This window comes from Humulus lupulus, chromosome 8 (assembly GCF_963169125.1).
Source record: "Humulus lupulus chromosome 8, drHumLupu1.1, whole genome shotgun sequence".
Taxonomy (NCBI): Eukaryota; Viridiplantae; Streptophyta; class Magnoliopsida; order Rosales; family Cannabaceae; genus Humulus; species Humulus lupulus.
Genome location: NC_084800.1, coordinates 47328619 through 47347556, shown reverse-complemented (window position 1 = coordinate 47347556; position 18938 = coordinate 47328619). Strand labels below are relative to the sequence as shown.

The 18938-nt window shown below is 35.8% G+C and overlaps 2 protein-coding genes across 2 annotated transcripts; both read right to left on the bottom strand.

Moving 5' to 3' along the window:
• Positions 1-1976: 1976 nt before the first annotated feature.
• LOC133793770 (uncharacterized) lies at positions 1977-3119 on the bottom strand. The gene is made up of 2 exons (XM_062231054.1): positions 2795-3119; positions 1977-2715 (listed from the first exon to the last, which is right to left on the bottom strand). Exons 1-2 carry the CDS (start codon positions 3059-3061, stop codon positions 2464-2466), a joined length of 519 nt encoding a protein of 172 aa, XP_062087038.1. The 5' UTR covers positions 3062-3119; the 3' UTR covers positions 1977-2463.
• Positions 3120-5366: 2247 nt separating this feature from the next.
• Positions 5367-13984, bottom strand: LOC133797097 (cell division cycle protein 27 homolog B). Its single transcript, XM_062234893.1, has 16 exons — positions 13815-13984; positions 12858-12930; positions 12637-12746; positions 12324-12370; positions 11705-11802; positions 10673-10986; positions 9465-9620; positions 8856-9072; positions 8486-8697; positions 8337-8402; positions 7879-7998; positions 7487-7563; positions 6923-7042; positions 6561-6780; positions 6187-6468; positions 5367-5787 (listed from the first exon to the last, which is right to left on the bottom strand). Exons 1-16 carry the CDS (start codon positions 13917-13919, stop codon positions 5737-5739), a joined length of 2268 nt encoding a protein of 755 aa, XP_062090877.1. The 5' UTR covers positions 13920-13984; the 3' UTR covers positions 5367-5736.
• Between the last annotated feature and the right edge of the window lie 4954 nt (positions 13985-18938).

Sequence of the window (18938 nt, the reverse complement as noted above, 5' to 3'; positions counted from 1 at the left end):
CACACTACAGTCTTGGTTTTCTGAACGACGTAGTGTGACAGAGAAGACTACCACCAAATTATCCACCCTGATGGAGGCAGATGTATCGAACAATGCTGACAAAGGAAGGTTCATGAATGTCTATGCCCTTGGTCAATTCGAGTTTCATGTAACTGGTGCAGACAGCGATGCTGAGGTGAATTTGATGACGAAATCATGCTCATGTGGGGTATTCCAGCTCATAGGCACACCTTGTCCCCATGCAGCTGCAGCAGCTATAAAGCGTGGAGTGAACCTTTACTCTTTGTGTTCACCGTTTTACACCATTGAGTCATGGAGGAATTCGTACAAAGAAACCATTTACCCAACTGGGAACGAAGATGACTGGATACTTCCAGATGACATTAAGAATATGGTAGTTGGTGTACCCATAGAGAAACAACAAGTTGGTCCTCCAAAAAAGCCAAAGCTAGGAAGACCAAGGACAAACCGTTGGCCATCCGGCGGGAAAAAACTAGTTACAATGCGTAAGTGCAGTAGATGTGGTGGTCGTGGCCACAACAAGTGCTCATGCAAAGCTCGGCTTTGAGTTTATTTTTTGTTGTATTTTATTTAAACTTGAAGTTGAAGGTTATTTTTTGTTTTGTTTTTTTATTGTCGTTAATGAATTTTGGTCGTTAATTGTCGTTAATAAAAAGATGCTCGACTCAAAAAAATTTCTTAATAACCTAAATTTTAAGCAAATAAATATAACAACAAGAGAATGTTCAATGTCTAACATTCTGATACCATAAGTCAACTGTCCATTTGTTTCTGAACAACTCCATGTTGTCATCGCAAATCGTGTCAAGTGGTAGCCTACCCAATAAGTGTTCGATATGCTTGATGGCGTACACACCACAATCTCCACTGTGAACGAAACATAAATTGCATTAGTAACAAAATCAACATAGAATTTAATTTAAAAAACTTGAATAAAAACTAGAATTTTGATTACCTGACTTTGGTTTGGGGTACTGAATCAACTGGCATGCGATGCACGTTGAACTCTTTGCATCTTTTAGCTCCAGGTGGAATTGTCAACCGAGGGTCGTCCTTGAAAAGTTGTGACTGCAATAACAACGATGGGAACAAAGTAGACCATGACTTCATAAACGATTGCAGATGTTTATCACTTATCACTATCACATCCGAATCATAAACATTCAGAGTCCAAGTAGAAATGGAGGCTTCAATTGCAAACCAATGCGCTTAAAGGTAGTTCTGGCACCAATATACAGTGTTTACTCCCTTCCACGATGACAGAAATTGATTGTCAATTCCCATAATCATTGATATCACATCTGAATCCCACAAAAACCTTTTCTTATCCGCTTCCTTGGCATTCTGATATGCATCATAACGGGTCGGTACCACTTGTGAGAACATAATATTCATCACAACAGCATCTTGCCGATACGCCCCGGGATAGAACTGTCGACGCCTACGTAGCATATGCTTGGCCGCATCAATATGTTACAAAAATTATAGGAAAGAAATTAATCAGTCTATCGAACCACTATCCAAAACCCATATCGAAACCCGCATCGAACCCCATGAACCCAAACCATCTGCCTATCGAACCCCATCGAACCCCTATCGAACCCCATGAACCTAAACCATCTGCCAATCGAAACCCGCATCGAACCCCATGAACCCAAACCATCTGCCTATCAAACCCCTATCGAACCCCATCGAACCCCATGAACCCAAACCATCTGCCTATCGAAACCAGCATCGAACCCCATGAACCCAAACCATTTGCCTATCGAACCCCTTTCGAACCCCATCGAACCCCATTTAATGCTACTACAACCCACATCAAACCCTATCGAACCAACATCGAACCCTATCAAACCCACTTTTTATACCAGATAATAGATATTAATAAAATTACTTACCCCATCATCGATCCAAAACGGTGGTGTCTTCATCGTCAGAAACCAACTCGGACCATACACACCAATTTGGACATCCCTCTTCGTCTTGTTCGGAATATCTCCAAGAAACCACTTGCCGACCGTCCTGTACTGTGTAGCAAGTGGCTTCTTTAGAGGGTCGAGGACTAATGGCACGTCATCAATCGCATCCAAACGAGCTTTCTTTCTTGTTGGGTCGGTGTAGTCTTCAAATTTCTTAGGTTTGCGTCTTTTCCTCTTGGCCAATTCAAACTCTACACCAGCAACATCCCCAGGTTCTATAATAGCAACACCTGGGGTCTCAGGATTTGCTGTGAGTACTATCGGGGGAGGAGTGCCTATGTCATGTGAGACAAAATCATCTGGGAGGTCAAGTGAGTCGGAATCAAAATCATTTGGAAGATCTTGTACGAATGTCAAGATCTTATTGGCAGCATCCATGATGACAGCCTGGTTCTTTAGGATGGTATCCTGACGACTCTCGACTCGCTCCAACCTCTCCAACACCTCCCGTAAATCAGGTTGATCAGGACTGGGGTGTACCGATGGGGCTGGGGCCGATAGGGACTGGGGTATCCTCATCATCAGGGCCATCAACAAAAATATTGGCTGCCTTCGCAACCTCAGCAGCTATCTCCGCCACCTTCTCAAAATCAGTGGGAGTTTCTACCTCTTCTTCTTGGCCCAACCCGGGATACAAGGGAGCATCACCCTCCGTCAGAGCGCTATAATAATCTATTTCCGAAGGCCAGGGCTTCAACATGGACAACACAATCAACTGGATCAAATACAAAGCATTAAGTTAGTTTGAAACCACCAAAGAATACTCTATTTTGACATAATATAGCAGAACTTACACTCGTCTTCTTGAACATCGGTGCAAGGTCGGCCTTTGAAATAGGACGCTCCTTATTGCTCGACCAACTGAGCATCCTCGGAAACTGGTTTCCATGGTTAATACCATACTCACGTGCAAACTGTTGGATGGCTTCGTATGCCCAATACTGCAATGCAAGGACATAACCATACAAACTGTATTTTGCTTCTTTCTGTTTCCCCTTAACTTCCTTCTTCTTCTCATAGTTCCTCTTCTGATGATGCACGTCTTTTTTACATGAATCCATAAGCTTGTTAAAAGACACATTCCCCCATGCGTAAGTAAAGAAGTACTCAGTGTTCTCCACCATCTTCAGCGAATCTATCCAGACATTTAACTTGTCCTCTCATGCAAGTAAAACCCCCTCAACAAAGAAACATAGGCCCAACTTGTAGGCATCTTCAACTACAGTGCAGTTTTTTAAAGCAGCCTCCAAATGCATTATCTTCACTGTTTCTTCATCATTAAAGTACTCCTTGATTAAGCGGTCACTAGTCAAGTGTTTCTTCAAATCAGTCTCAGATGGCCCGGAACTGAAGTTCAACCCCGTAACCAAATCAAACTCGCCTCTACCAAATCTACAGGGTCTAGATCCCAAATGTAAAAGCAACTCATCCTCTTTGATGCAATATTAATTGATGTATGAGAGATGCAGAGAAAGTCTAACTTCTCAGCCATGAAAAATTGTTTGAAAGGGGATTCCTTCACCCTTTCTATCAACCCGAGCTCCTCAAACTTGTCATTGATTGTTTTAAAGTAACCATTGCCCCTATATGTGACTCATCCAGGAAAGTGATCTGTCAAGGGTAAAAGAAACTTCGGCATCTGCAAAAAATAAAGATAAAAATAATACAGTTACACAAAGTCGCGTGAAAAATCCATCAATAAACATACATGCAACCATCGAACCCTTATCGAACATGCATCGAACCCCTATCGAGTACCCACCGAACACCCATCGAACCCCTATCGAACAACCCTAGAGCATGCATCGAACCACCATCAAACACAACATAAAACTCAATCCATCGAGCATGCATCTAATTTCTTAGGTTTAATCCTGGAACCCATAATGGGCCTACCCTATGGGTTCCAATCGAGCATGCATCGAATGACCATCGAGCATGCATCGAACACCCATCGGCCCAATCGAGTACCCATCGAACCACTATCGAACAACCCTAGAGCCTGCATCGAACCACCGTCGAACCCAACATAAAACCCACTCCATCGAGCATGCATCAAACCCTCATCGAGCATGAATCGAACCATGATCGAGCATGTATCAAATCACAGAAGCACAAACCTTAAACCCCAAATGACCTAACCTATCGAACCTAATCGAGTATTCATCGAACCCCTATCGAGCACCCATCAAGTATGCAACGAACCCTCTAAATGCCTACCCATCGATGCTCATCGAACCCCCCCATCGAATAACATCGAACCCCCCATCGAACCATCGAGCAACATAAAAAAAAACCAGGCAAAAACTCACAGTTGTCTTTCAACATACCCATTCCAAAATACTCAAACAAAGCATATCAATATGCTCAAAACAATTCGTAAACTATGCAATAAACGAAAAAAGTCACATCATTCACACAAAAAAATTAAAAAATATATATATACATATAATCATATATATACACACCATATGCACATCTAAATACAATAGGCAGATCGACCTTAGTGGGTCAGAGACCGTTGAGGCGGAGGAGGGAGGTCTCGGGGAATCGACTCGGAGTTGGGTTCATGTTTCGGGGAATCGACGCCGTGCGGATCTCGAGGAATCGACGAGGGAGTTGGAGACAGACCGTCGGTCTCGGTGGGCGATCTCGGGCAGTCGGCAGTTGTTGTGCAAGGAGTCGGAGAATCGACGTCGGTGGGGAGTCGGAGGATTGACTGAAGAGTACCATCCGAAGGAGAGAGAGGGAAAACTGTAGAGTTCCGAGAGAAAGAGAGAAAGGGAAAACTGAAGAGACAAATGAGGGGTATTTTGGGTATCTTAAAATGAATTTGCATTATTTTGTAATGATAAAAATGCCTAGCATTTTTTTGAATTACAACCCCATATTAAGCATAAAAAGTAAAATTTCCCAATAGGAGTGGGGATAAATTAATTATATGTAAATTTATCTATGTCTCAATCATTACTTAAAGATTTGGGGAGCAAGTCTAGACTCACTTCTTTCCTTCCTCTCTCGTGATACTACGTCTCCAATGCTTTTCAGCCATATTATTCATTTTTGACATCATTAAGTATTACCAGTTATTATTTAAGTATTTTAAATGGTTTGTGTGTGTATTATTATTGTATAGTTTTTAAATGGTTAGACATAAATTAAATAACTCCATAACCACACATCAACTAAAAATTCAAACATGAGATTCTTTCATAATTTACCAACAGTTCTATCCTTCTTGTGCAATGAGGAACCAACCCAACCCAACCCAACGCATAGTAAATAGAATATGTCTGTGCGGTTTTGTACGACAAGACTATCCTGGCAAGAAAATATTGCTAGAGCTGAGCCAATTTCAGATTCAAAGGGGCAAGAAACTAAAAGATATGAACAAATATAACTCAACATAATGATACAAGCGGGGATAAAAAAAATTACCGAGTCAAAAACGTTAAAATGGTACAAGAACTTTTCTCAATATCATTTTACAACTATTTGTACGACTGTGGCAGCTTGCTACACGAGATCCTCCGTTAGTATGTCAATTACCTACAAAACTGAGGATCCTTGTAAAATCTCTGCCCATTGGAAGCAGTATTTAGCGCAAGCAAATTAAGCCCCGCTAGCTCAATCATCATCTTCTCCGAAAGCACAAGCCAAGTTCCTTGTGGGGTGAATTTTCTGAGCCTGATAATCTACATCTCTTTTACTGCAGGATTCTGAAGAATGCCGATCCCTACAAGCTGTCTTGTAGTTCATCTGGCACAAGCAACTTTTCGATGGCAGCCTGTTCAAAGTAGGGATCAGCAAAGACATGCACGATAATAATGTATATATTCTGCTCCTTGACGATGAAAAATATATATTAGAAACAAAGCTCAGGGCAATAGTTGGGAGCGCGTGATTTTGATCAAAGCTTTAGTATTATGTCCCACGTTATGGTAGACAGATGAGAATGGACTTAAAAAAGCATAGAATCCAAAATCGATGCAAAAAGACGTGGCAATATTTAGACAAGTTTAAACTAAAATTGTTCACATGACATGACTGAATATTAACTTTAAACCATTCATGAAAAAATGAAATGATTTTCAGGGTCTAATCTCAGAAATGTGGATGTGCCTGCATAGTAAAACATAGAGGCTAAAATGACATCAAAACCAAAAAAAGAAAAGTAGCAAATCACCTTGATGGTAGCCACATCCGTTGCAGAGGGTTTCAAATCCAAGGCAAGGCCATAATGAAACATAGCTTTTTCAGGCATATTACGCCGCTTATAGATCCTTCCCATCAATGCATAAACACTGCTTTCACGTGGGGCATATTCTTTAAGCTCCTCTAGGACTTCTAAAGCCTCGTCAAAATCTTCCAAGTTCATGAGTATATTAGCCTTCTGATACATTGGAAGAGGATTCTTCTTATCTGCTAAAATAGCCTTCTCCAACATTAGCAAAGCCTCCTCGCTTCTCTGTTGTATGTAAGAAAAAGCTTTAGCAACAAAACAATTCTTCCAGAAGCCATACTGTATAAACAAATGAATTCACAGACAAACCTACAAACCTTTAATGTGTGCAATGCTGTACCAAGATAAGACATGATAACAGATGAACGTGGATTAATTTGGAAAGCCATGCGAAAGTGATGCTCCGAGAACTCAAACTTCTCTTGGCGAAGATAAATCATCCCCAGCCCATACCAGGAGTTGTAATGTCTTGTATCAACACGAAGTGCACTCTGATAGCTTTTAATTCCATTTTCAAAATCCTCTAGTGAAACATATCTGCAGACAAAGAAACGAAGGAAAGAGAATATGACCAGCAAATACATATGTAAGTTATAATCAACAAACAAAAAAAGTTAACTTAGGATAGTAGTAACTAAATAATGTCAAGAGAGCGAGAAGAATAAAAGATGTATTGTACTCATGGCCACAAAGGGTATGTGCATATGCAAATCTTGAATTAAGTTGAACAGCTCGCTGAAAATTCTTTAGAGCAGTTTCATGGTCTTTCTGTAAACTAAAACAATTTCCCATGGCACACCTGCGTATCATTCAGTAGAAAAGGCATTAGGGCACTAACATTGACAACTTCAACAAGATCCATAATCAAAATAATAAAAATTTACAAGCTCTACTATCTTACACCCATCAAAAATGCCCTGGCAAGGAAGGATGCACATAAGAACGTAAAACTAAGAAAAGATAATACTCAGCAACTGACCTAGGTATCAAGATTTAATACAAAATGGCCATTAAAAAAATATATACATCATTTGTTTAATTAAAAGAAAAATGCTAGCGATCAATTTTACTTATCTCCTAATGACAAAAATTGGTACAAGAAGAAGAGCCTCAACTACAAGAGAAAATTTTCCTTCCAGAACAAAAAGACAAGAAGAAGAGCTAAACAAACAAGTGAAAAGAGAAGAAAATTTATGTTGATCACATAATAGTATAAAGCTATTGAAAAAGTACATAAAGGTACCATGATTGGGGAGCTAAACGGTCAGTTGATACCAGTTCTTGTGCCAAATAACTTAACTTCATATCCTCCTTTAAATGCTGCAAAATAGATCACAATAACTTTCAGAGAGGTGATAAAGTATCCAGCATATCAATGCATGGTAAAACTTATAAGATAAAAGTTGCAAATGCTACGAACTAAGTCACAGCTTATCTGCACTTTTGCCGTATCACGGTGAATTGTATATTTTACCTTGAATAAAAAAGCAGCAAATGCTATTAAGCCAAACTAATTTTGTTTAAAGGACAGATTGAAGTAACCCAACCTAGGTGCTTTGACAACACTACTTTTCTTAATCCGGTGAAAACAAATTTCAATATTTTCATGTCATAAGACAATGTAGAATGACTCACATATAGAACTGTAGAATATATATCCATTCCTTCTAAACTGTAAGGTGATGCACGACGAGCAAGACTGAAGGCACGATCAGCTTCTAAGTAATCTACCAACTCAAAATATGATTTTCCAACCTGCATTCAAAATGCCCAATTGTCGGCAGAAGCAAGTACTCAATTTTACACATTCAAGTCAAGTGTTTAATAACATTCTTATTTCAGCACAAATTAAGATGAACTATAATAATCAAAACAAACTGATTTATAAAATAAAAAATTAGCGACAAGTAGAAAAGTCATTAGATTTGCATTTTTCAACAGTTTTGAGGAAACCTAACTATACTTCCTGCAACAGGAAGACTAACAACAGATGATGGATTGGATCACTTCATGTACTAGTTGCATAACTATACAACTAAGACAAAATCAATGCAAATAAAAAACTCTGGAAAGAGCTTTGATGTAACAGTTACCTGGGAAAGAACCCAGCCTGTATTATATTGCTTGTGCGATAATTTGAGATAGACATCCAAGGCATCCTGAAACACAAAGATAAATAAACCATGCAAACCAGGAAATAAGAAAATGATCTTCTCTTTCTCAACAATAACCAAGGTTCTACCTGGCACCTGTACAGGCAAGAAAGCCTATAGCCCTCTCCAAGTGTTGCCAAAAGGGACAATATTTCAGACGTTCCAGAAATGATTCTTGAAGCATTCAGCATAACACTTGCCCCATCATGTTCAAGAGATCTACTATCAATAGAAGGTGCTGAACTAGAAGTTACTGAAGTTACATTTAATCGTGTATCTTCGAAAGTTTCATTACGTATTCCTAAACAAAATCAAAATTAAGGCATCATAAACAAGATATACTGAATTAAAGAAATGGTTTCTTCCTCTTTCTTTTATTTGTATAAATAAGGGTGGTTTTGTTGTAATATTCATAGATTAATATCGTTCATCGATTAAGAGAGATGCAAGATACATTACCTTCATCGATATTTTCATTAGACCATGTTTGTCCTTTTCGACCAGTCATGGAACGTAATCCCATAGAACCCAACTTGGACCCACCTAAGTATTTAGATGCGTTGGTATTTCCATTTCCGGTCATCATTGTGGAAGATGCATTAGCATTACTCCCTGCATCTCCTGAAAGTCTTGTACTCCTTCGAGTGCCAGAATCAATAAATAACCTGCTTGAAATCTGGAAGGAAAGGGCCAGATCGTTAAGGACAAGTTTTATATTACTATTCAAACTAGAGACATAAAATTCAAAACACAATCACACAAAAATGACTTGATGAAATGACTTTAAGGGCTTGAATTATGAAAGAGAAAAACAATCTAAGAGGTAGCTGAATAAATACAAATAAAAGCAACGAAAGATGCATAATGTGGAATCAAGAAGAATGACAATGTAAAATCAGATACAGCAAAAAAATAGTAAAATGATTTCATGGGATAACTAATGTGCCAGAGACTCATGCAGATTTTATAAGCCAAATTGTATATACAAATCATGAAATTGTAATAGGAGTTATGAGAGAGCTGTATTATATGTTCTGATGTCATGATCTGTATAAACAAATTCCTAACCTTTCTTAGCTTTCCTTCGTCTACAACCTTTCTTCGAGGGGCTTGAACAGTAGAGTTCACAGTTGACTTTGGTGAGCTATCAGCACCAACTGTGCTCAGGTTTGGACCATTTTGCTGCATATTTCTACACAAAGGTGGGGGAGCAACACCCGACAACTGCAAAATATTGATGAACTTAGAGAGATGGAGTACATGCAAAAAAAAAATGCTCCAAAATTAAAACCTAAGTGAATACCGATAACCATAGTATGCATCGAAAATAAAGTTGTCGCACTAAATATGCATTTCATTAAAAGTAATAACTTACTAATTAGTAACAACTTAGCAACATGGATAGCCAAACAAGATTCTTACAAACACAGGATTCCAAGTAAAATAAAGACAAAATAGAGCATATGCAAGACCTTAAAGGAATAAAATATCACAAATTAGAAGAAGAAAATGCTACTCAGAGATAACATAAAAAAGCACACCATACTCACCATTAAATTCTATGAACTAGGAACATGAGGCAACGTGCTCTCCTCATAGATATTATGAAGAACATTATAATATAATCTTAAACAGCATATACTTGGGCCATGGGATGAAAGTAGACAAACAAGTGCTAGAAAGATTTAAAACAAAAATGAAGCGTACAACATGATTTGAGGAAGCACAAGGAAAATAGGATTACATCATTTATTCATCAAGTTTTCAACTTGGTATAAAATAAATTTGGCCATACATAACTTTATCCTGTTGCTAATAGCAATGTAATGAAGGACCTATACACATTTAAGTACTACATAAGCAGCTAAGAGGGTGATTAAATTCCACAAATGAATTTGGCCATGGTTCATGACGCAGAATGGTGAAAAAATGGAAACTGTATCCTTCCTCCTTAGCTAATCACAAGACAAGGACAATGGTAAGTGTAATTGCCTATTAATGCAAAGACCACCAAGCTCTATCATTACGATATATCTTAAATACCTAAATCTTGCTAGCACTACTATTATATATGCACACCTACATCAATTTGGGAAGAATCTGAGGGATGTAATTAAATTCTAATGAAATTAATTAATTACTCTAGCTGGAAATTTCACACATCTTTTATTCAACGAGAACATATCAATTCGTTTTAAATTAAGGGATAGTTCAAAAGTTTAACCTCATGCTTGAAACAGAATGTAACTTAAGGATATACAGCGGATCACCATTACCTGTGTAGCCATTGGTGAAGGCGTATTATAAAATGGTATGTTAGAAGAGCTCCCAGTTAAAGACTGAGCAGAAGCTCCTCCTATAACAGTACTATTATGATAACTCCCAGGGATATCTCTTATGCTATTGCCTTGCATATGTTTCAAGTGCCTGGGACTGAAATCTTCCAAGCTTAAGCTTCTCGCAGAAGAAAAATTGCGATCCTCGTTTGACACATGCAAATTTTGGGAAGCTAAACCATGATGTAGGTATTGCTTCTGTAAGCAACGAGCAGCAGCTTCACCAAAGACTACAGATGCTTCATCAGCAGCACCTAAAAAAACCAGAAAATGAGCCCCAAGTAGACATGTATTAGATAGATAAAGAGAATCGAACATTGACACTAAACACTTAAGAAGCATTTTAAAAGTCTAAATGAAAAATAAATCAGTTAATCAATGTTAGAAATTCATAATTGTACTTCAAGAAGAACCATCAATGACTGAAATTAGAATCTTAACATTCGATACATCTCACAATTATGTTTCAGCATGAGAAATACACCCCAACTAATTAAGCCCCAATAAATTACTTTCATTTTGCAAGTTGGACTACCAAGATCTTTGAAACTTTATCAAGTAAAAGAATAATGAGTGTAATGTATCGTAGAAAAGGAAGACAGCGCAGAACTAAACAAAGGATCAGGACTTTCAAATTAATATAACTAATCACATATTTGGTCCCTGTTCCAATGTAAGAATATTATTACAAAAAAACCATTGATATATTGATCAAGAGTACATGCAACCACCAACCATAAATTACAGTTTCTAGTTATGAATAAGATTTTTTCTAATAAGATGGATAACCTTACACTCAAAAAGTAAGACCAAAACATTGCAAAGTTCTCGGAACAATATGATCAGTTGTTGGTTATAAATTAAATTGAACCATAAAATTCTTTTATAGCTTCAAAATGAAAATGGAACAATTCAATTATAAACCAGTGCAGCAAAACAGGGAATTAAACTTTAAGGGTATCCTTCACAGACCTAACACACAAAGCTCCTCGTATGCAGCCCACATTAATGGATCTAATGACAAAGCCTCTCTGAAGTGGTGAATTGCGCTTTTCCTTCTGTCAGTGTACCTAAAATAAAAGCCAATTTTTTTAATTTTAAGAAACATATCTACCTATAGAAAAGGATCATCTGACAGACATAATCAGGCAATCCATGAATAGAGCAACTACCCATTTTAGAAAATGTATGAGAGCAAAAGTTCAAGAAGAAATTCAATCAAAAGCATCTCTAGTCTCCTAATTGTAGCATCTAAGAAATGGTATCGACAAAAAAGTGAGTGCTCATGGATAGGACACACTGTATCTGTCTATCTAGTTAAATATCAAGAGAAATGCCAAAAACGATTTAAAGAATGATGTGAATAATAATGACTGAAAGAAGTCAAGTCCATTTAAATGTATCTTATTAAAAATTGTTGCCAATAATAATGAATGAAAGGAGGTCTAATTATATTTTACAAGAAAACCCGAGAGAAGGAATCAGATGAAACGACTAGAAGAGATGCATAATCTTACAAAGATAAAACTTTGTAACATGCCCTACAGCCTTTTAAAGCATAGGAACATTAAAAAATTCATAGCTAAGCAACCTGTAAATAAGCCCAAGAAGGTAATGACCAGCTGCGCCATTTGGAACCTGGAGATGAAAGAGAAACAAGAAAGCTAGTTATCTGCTTCTGCCAACTGAAGACCAACAACCACCAATGTTTGGTATGTGAACCTTACAAAAAAATAGAGACTAAGGAGCATATTCTGCCATACATTTCTCTATGATAAAAAAAAACCATGCAATGACAGTGCTGCTAGACTGTGAGTAGTTATGCTTACAAACAAACAAAGCATAGGTTTTTACTGTCTATAAGTAATACTGAAATAAAGTCCATATAAAAACTCATCCGATACCTCTGCACTGGGCTCATTAGGAGGACACAGTGCTGTTTCAGCCTCATTAAGAAGATCCATTCGAAAGCAAGACATTGCAAACAAGTAGCGGGATTGAGCCAATTGTGTTCCTTCAGATAATAGTGTGAAGGGGAAAAAATCAAAATTAAGCAAAAGGAAAAGATAGTACACTGTAATCATAGTAAACTAAGTTAAAGAAATAGATTTTATAACATACGTACCTTTCAAAATATGGTACGCACAGTATGCCTGACTGTTGCGCAAGTAGCAGCTGGCTAACAATTGCAAGTTTGTCTGCAGGAAAGAAAAATATACATTCCACATAAGAGGCAGGGCTCTCATAAAATTTAATAAATGTATTGTAGATGAACCATGCAGAGAAACGAGGGCCTCTTGAGCTAAAATAAGCATCAAATAAGCAAATAATAATGTCACAAGCAAGTGAAAAAAAGCGGAACCCCATAACCCTAACCATAATAGAGCTAAAAGCCTAGAACTTCACGAAACATCAAATTCTCTTATTAATCACCGATTGAATAAGTTTCCCCAATAGTAACTTTCCCTCAAATCTTTGAAAACACATCAACTAAGTTCAAATTTACGTTGTTGGGTAGGTGTACCAAGTCAGTGCAGGTGCAGTATAAACAGTAAACAAGGTAAAGAAACCCCATTAATTACCTAGAGCTTACTATAAAACAACTATCCAATCGAACCCTCTTCAATTTTGAGCTCAAAACATAGAAATTTTGAAAGAAAAAATCAAAATAAACTTAACTCCACCTAATTTCTTGTGAAAATATACTAGCTGAGGAGGAAACAAATGAATCACATAAAAAACATGTACAGAACAACATAAATTCTATAAAGTAACAATAGATATGATAGGCACCAAATACAAAACCCCAAAATGTGAAATTAACATTTGTAACTGTTGAAAAGTAAGGAACGTCGATCGTGATAATTAACACTATTGAACGTTCCGTTGGGTTGCTGAGAAACACGAGCCGGAGAGAACCCAAAAAAAAACACATCTTGGGAATAAAAAGAGAAATGATTTCGTATTCCCAATCTTTTCTCGCAATTTCCCGGCTATCAAAACAGACAGGCAATCTGGGATGAAGCAGAGAAAGAAAATGATAAGTAAATAAAGAAGGGTAAGGTTGGTGAAAGAAAGGTACCTCGGAAGGAAACTCGGCACAAAGACGCTCGCAGATGAAAATGGCGTTAGAGTACATGAAATCGCGAAGACTGTGTTGAACACAGTCTATGAGTATGGCTTCCATGGCTGCCTATTTTTGCTGCTTTTACCGATTTGCAGAGGGAGAACAAGAGGAGCAGCCAGCGTTTTGATTTTTGGGGGCTTTTCTAGGTTCAAATCAGGTGGCACGTGTTAATCTCGGTTTGAAATCCAACGTCACGTGATAGTGCTTCCTGTGTTGACATCGTATTATTGGGACCGGACAAACATCAAAATTATGTCTCCCCTAACTTATTGTTTCAAAAAATTATTATGACTTTGTCAAAAAATTATTGTGACTTTTGTGAAGAAAATAAAAAATAATAATAATTGTGACCATTTTCAAAAAAATAATGATAATAAGATAATTGGTCATTTAAATTTATATTACGAGAGAAACATAAATTTATATGAATTTTAAGAATTCGTTAATATAAATATATATTGTTTTATAATTAATGAGACATACGTAAATTTATATAAGTAAAATTACCTCATCGTTATTTTTCTTGGTTTATATTTTTGTAAAACTGTTAAAATATAACCTTAAACTCGATTTTGGTCAATATTTTCTCAACTAAATTACAAATAATTTACCAAACTAACAATTCAGAATAAAAATAAAATCATTCTGCTTAAAAACTGTGTTGTTATATTCAATTTTTTCTTTATCAAAATTGAGTTTAGGGTTCTATTTTAATCATTTTATAAAACATAAGGTCCAAAAAGTAATTTGTCAAAATACAGGGTCCAAACAAGTAATAGGACAAAACACAAGATCCAAAAAGATATAAACCTTATTTTTTTTAAATACGTGATCATTTTTTGTGTTTTGTTAAATGACAATTCAGACTTTGTGTTTTACAAATGAATCAAAATAGTACCCTAAATCTGATTTTATTTAAAATATTTTCAAATATAATATTTTATTCTCAATTCTTTGAGCACATTTTTTGCTAATATGAACTCATCAAATCTCTAAATATTTTACAAAAATTGAGTCTAAGATATTACTTCGATCCATTTTGTAAACTACATAGTCTAAATAATCATTTAACAAAATACTAAGGCCGAAAGCGTATTTAGAAAAAATATAAAGACCAAAACAATATTTCCTCTTATTATATTAATTTTCAAGTAAAAAAAAACATATATTTAATATTTCTCATAAATTTATTTATAATTTTCCTTCACAATTTTTTTAATTAATTAATATTTATATACAAAATAACATAAATATCTTTACAGACGTTAAATTAAATTTATATTATCTTAAGAATTCATTTCACACTTTTTTTTCTTTTGCTTTGTTTTAACTAGGCTATCTGCCAAACATTAAAACATAACAGTTGCTACATAAATTATTTTTAGGTTTTATACATTTTTAGTCCCTGTGTTTTGCTTCATTACATGTTTGGAACTTATATTTTGACAAATTATTTTTTAGACCCTATGTTTTGTAAAATAGTTTAAATAGGCTCATAAACCTGATTTTGATAAACAAAAAATTGAATATAACAACACAGTTCTTAGGCAGAATAACTGTATTTTTATTCTGAGTTGTTAGTTTGATGAATTATTTGTTATTTTAATTCAAAAAACTTTGATCAAAATCAGGTTTAGGAGTCTATTTGAACTATTTTAGAAAATACAAGGTCCAAAAAGTAATTTATCAAAACACAGGATCCAAACAAGTAATGAGATAAAATACATGATCTCAAAAAGTATAAACCCTTATTTTTAATTCGAATCCGAGACTTGTTGAAGCAAACCACATGTTTAATTATTAGAGCAATTTCACTTAAATCATTTGAAGTGTCAAAAATTTTATGCACTATTATATTTTAGTATTTTTATAAGCTTCTCCAAGTGATATGCTAAAAATTGTATATTAAACTTGCTACAATAATAAATACACATTTTTTAATTACAATATTATCATTAATCATCAATGAAAAACTTTAATACACGTTGTAGAGGTGATTTCCTACAATTGATTAGATGGGCACCAGCAACCTGTCAATAACAAAAAGAAGAGAGACGAGAGTTCAATTGGGAGCACCGGTGGGGTGTCAGCCAAAGGGACTCCGACGCTCAAGTCAGTCGGGTTGTAACGAGAGCTAATAGAAAGTAATAAAATTAAGATATAAATAGTCGAAATGATGATGGATGAAGGAGTCGTAAAATGGTCAGAGTGACGGTGGCGATGACGGAGGAGTCAAGCGACTAGGTCAGGTCCAATCAGACTGACTAATTAGTCTTGCTTGACTGGATTGCTCAGAAATAGAGTAGCCTTCGTTTCAATTAGAGAGTAAAGAAAGTTCAGTGATTATTTGATGCCTTTTCTCAACCTCTGATGGTCTTATTTATTGTCCTCCTTCTCGTTCCGTCCTCCTTCGTCTTTCTCCTTCGCTTGACTCGCTCCAAGTGGTTTTATTCCGAGATTCTTGGCGAACGTGATGGGAGCCTTGACTGTTTCAAGGTCCCTGGCTGACTGAGTGTATCCGAATTCGGGTCCGGGTATGGTTTTGGGTAATTGGATGGTACTTTGTATATGCGAGCCTATTTTACATGGGCTTTGGGCCTTCTTGGCTAGTTAGATAGCTTATTGGGCTGACTGACTGCTTGTTGGACTATTATTTTTCAAGTATACGAATTTTGTCCACTACACACGTTTTTAATTACAATATTGTTATTAATTATTTTTAAATATTTAATTTATTAATTATGAGACTTTTTAATTTAATTTTTTTATAAATGATGAATTACTTTTTTTATCAATTTGTATTTTAAATCATAATAATAAATATATTAAAAAAATTACCAAAATTAGTACCATATTTATTATTTTAATCACGGAGAGTTGTAATTACACTCTAAAATGTTATTAAGACACTGTATTTTTTAAATATGTTATTGATATTAACATCCTTATTACGGAAATATATATATATATATATTAACCTTATTCTATTTAAATAATATTATGAATTAATATATATATATATCTCTTTTATTATATATCTCTTATTCTATTTAAATAATCTTATGAATTTTTTAAATATGTTATTAATAAGTGTGTAAATAACATTAATTTTTTGTTTTAACGGTTTTTTATTTTTTTTAATGTTAACTTTAACGGAATATTCTTATATTTAATAGAATATTATTATATTTAACAGTAGTTTGTAAACCCTTAAACTTAAATAAAATTAAGAATTAAAATATGATATTTTTTAGATATTTTACAATGATAATTATTGAAAAATAATAAATAATAAAATAAATTAGAATAAGATATTTTTCAGATATTTTATAATTATAATTATTTTAAAATAAAAATAAATAATTATTTCTCTTGGGAGCATGTCTGTCGCCCGAAATGTTTTGGTGGTTTGGGTTTTCGGGAGGGTCCCTCTTGGAATAAGATTCTTTTAGCTAAATTCATCTGGGCTATTTCCTCCAAGCAGGACTTTCTTTGGGTTAAATGGGTCAGTTGTGTTTACTTAAAAGGATCTTCAATATGGGATTATTTGTTAAAGCAAGATACCAGCTAGTATTGGAGGAAGCTCATCAAGTTCTGTCATGTCCTATCTAGATCTGTTTTGGAGGCTGCAGTTGTGAATGGAAAACTTCCGCTGGGAAAACTTGATTCTTTTGTGTTTCCTAGCATTTTGGTGCATTATTATAAGGTTGTTTGGTGTAGGCTCTCAGTTCCTAAGCACAGATTTATCCTTTGGCTTGCTGTGAACCAGAAGCTCCTCACTAGGGATTGGCTTCATCACTGTCATGTGCCTATCACCTCTTTATGTTGCCTTGTCTGTTCTCAAGAAGATGAAAGTCATTCTCATCTTTTTTTTAGTGTTCTTTCTCCAGGAAAGTAATGCAGGCTGTCTATGTGTGGCTGAGAGGGGCTACTTGGCCTGTTCAGTATGCGGCTTGGACTCAATGGTTATCTCTGCCTCACACAGGTTGGATTTCACTGGTGGCTTCTGCATCATGTGCGGCTACTGTGTATCTCATCTGGCTGAATAGGAATCTCTTCTGGATTGAGAAGAGTTGTTTGCCAGTGTCTAAGATTGATAGCTTGATTAGATTTTCAGTTAAGGCTAGAGTGCAGAACTATAATGCCCCGGATTCCCTAATATGGTTTAATGGCTAGATTAGTAGGCCGGGAGGGCCATAACTGTTTAATTACACCATTAAATGTATTTAAGCATGTTTATGAGAATTATATTATTATATGATGTTAAATGCATGCATGTGAGTCCACATTTGTCTACAGGGGTGTTTTGGTAATTTGGCTCGTTGAGGGTATAATAGTATACTTGTTTGCATGTTAATGATATATTGTGAGACCACATTATAATGTGGATTGGTTCGAGTATTTCGGCATAAGATGATCCTTAAACATGATTTACCGGTTTGGTCATAACAGGTTTAAGCTCGGGGCTCGGGGTGAGTCTCGGGGGTGATTTTAATGATTAGAGCGTTACCGAGGATTTTAGGGTAACGGGTTATGAAATATTGGTGTTTGAGAATATTAAGATTAGCGGGAATTGGGAAGCGTTAATTATGATTAACGGTGTAAGTGGAAAATACCAATTTTACCCTTGAAATGGTTTTAGAAGCCTTTAATGACTTAAGGGTATTTTAGTCATTTGAAAGGATTTATATTACCCTTTAGTTGGCTGTAGAAGGTTATAGAAATAACAGAGCAAAAAAAAGTTGTCTTCTCCCTCCCCGTACACCAATCTTCACCATTTTCTTCTTTGGAGTTTTGAGCTCTAGGTGGGGTTTCAAGCTAGGAAATTCAAAGGCTGAGGTTGTGGACTTGGTTCAACCATAAAGGAAGGTTTAAAGCTGGTTTTAAGGTGAGTTCTAGTCATTGAATTCAGGTTGTGCTATGTTTTTCCCTTTATTTTTTCAGCTTTTGATTCTTGTTGAAAGTTTGGATTTGAAGAGGTTTTAATTGGTGTTTAGCTTGGGTTTTGATGAGAGGGAGTTGTGGGTGATGTTTGGAGGTTTAATTGAGTGTTTGGCGGAGGTTTTGGGTTGGTTTGAA

Bases quoted from the DNA above. Each gene is read 5' to 3' on its own strand.
- LOC133793770 (XM_062231054.1), bottom strand. From the start codon at position 3,061: ATGGATTCATGTAAAAAAGACGTGCATCATCAGAAGAGGAACTATGAG. The intron at 2,716-2,794 runs GTAAGTTCTGCT...TATTTGATCCAG, and splicing joins CGATGTTCAAGAAGACGAGT to TTGATTGTGTTGTCCATGTT.
- LOC133797097 (XM_062234893.1), bottom strand. From the start codon at position 13,919: ATGGAAGCCATACTCATAGACTGTGTTCAACACAGTCTTCGCGATTTC. The intron at 12,747-12,857 runs GTACGTATGTTA...TATTATCTGAAG, and splicing joins TGCGTACCATATTTTGAAAG to GAACACAATTGGCTCAATCC. The intron at 6,469-6,560 runs GTTTGTAGGTTT...TACATACAACAG, and splicing joins CAGCATTGCACACATTAAAG to AGAAGCGAGGAGGCTTTGCT.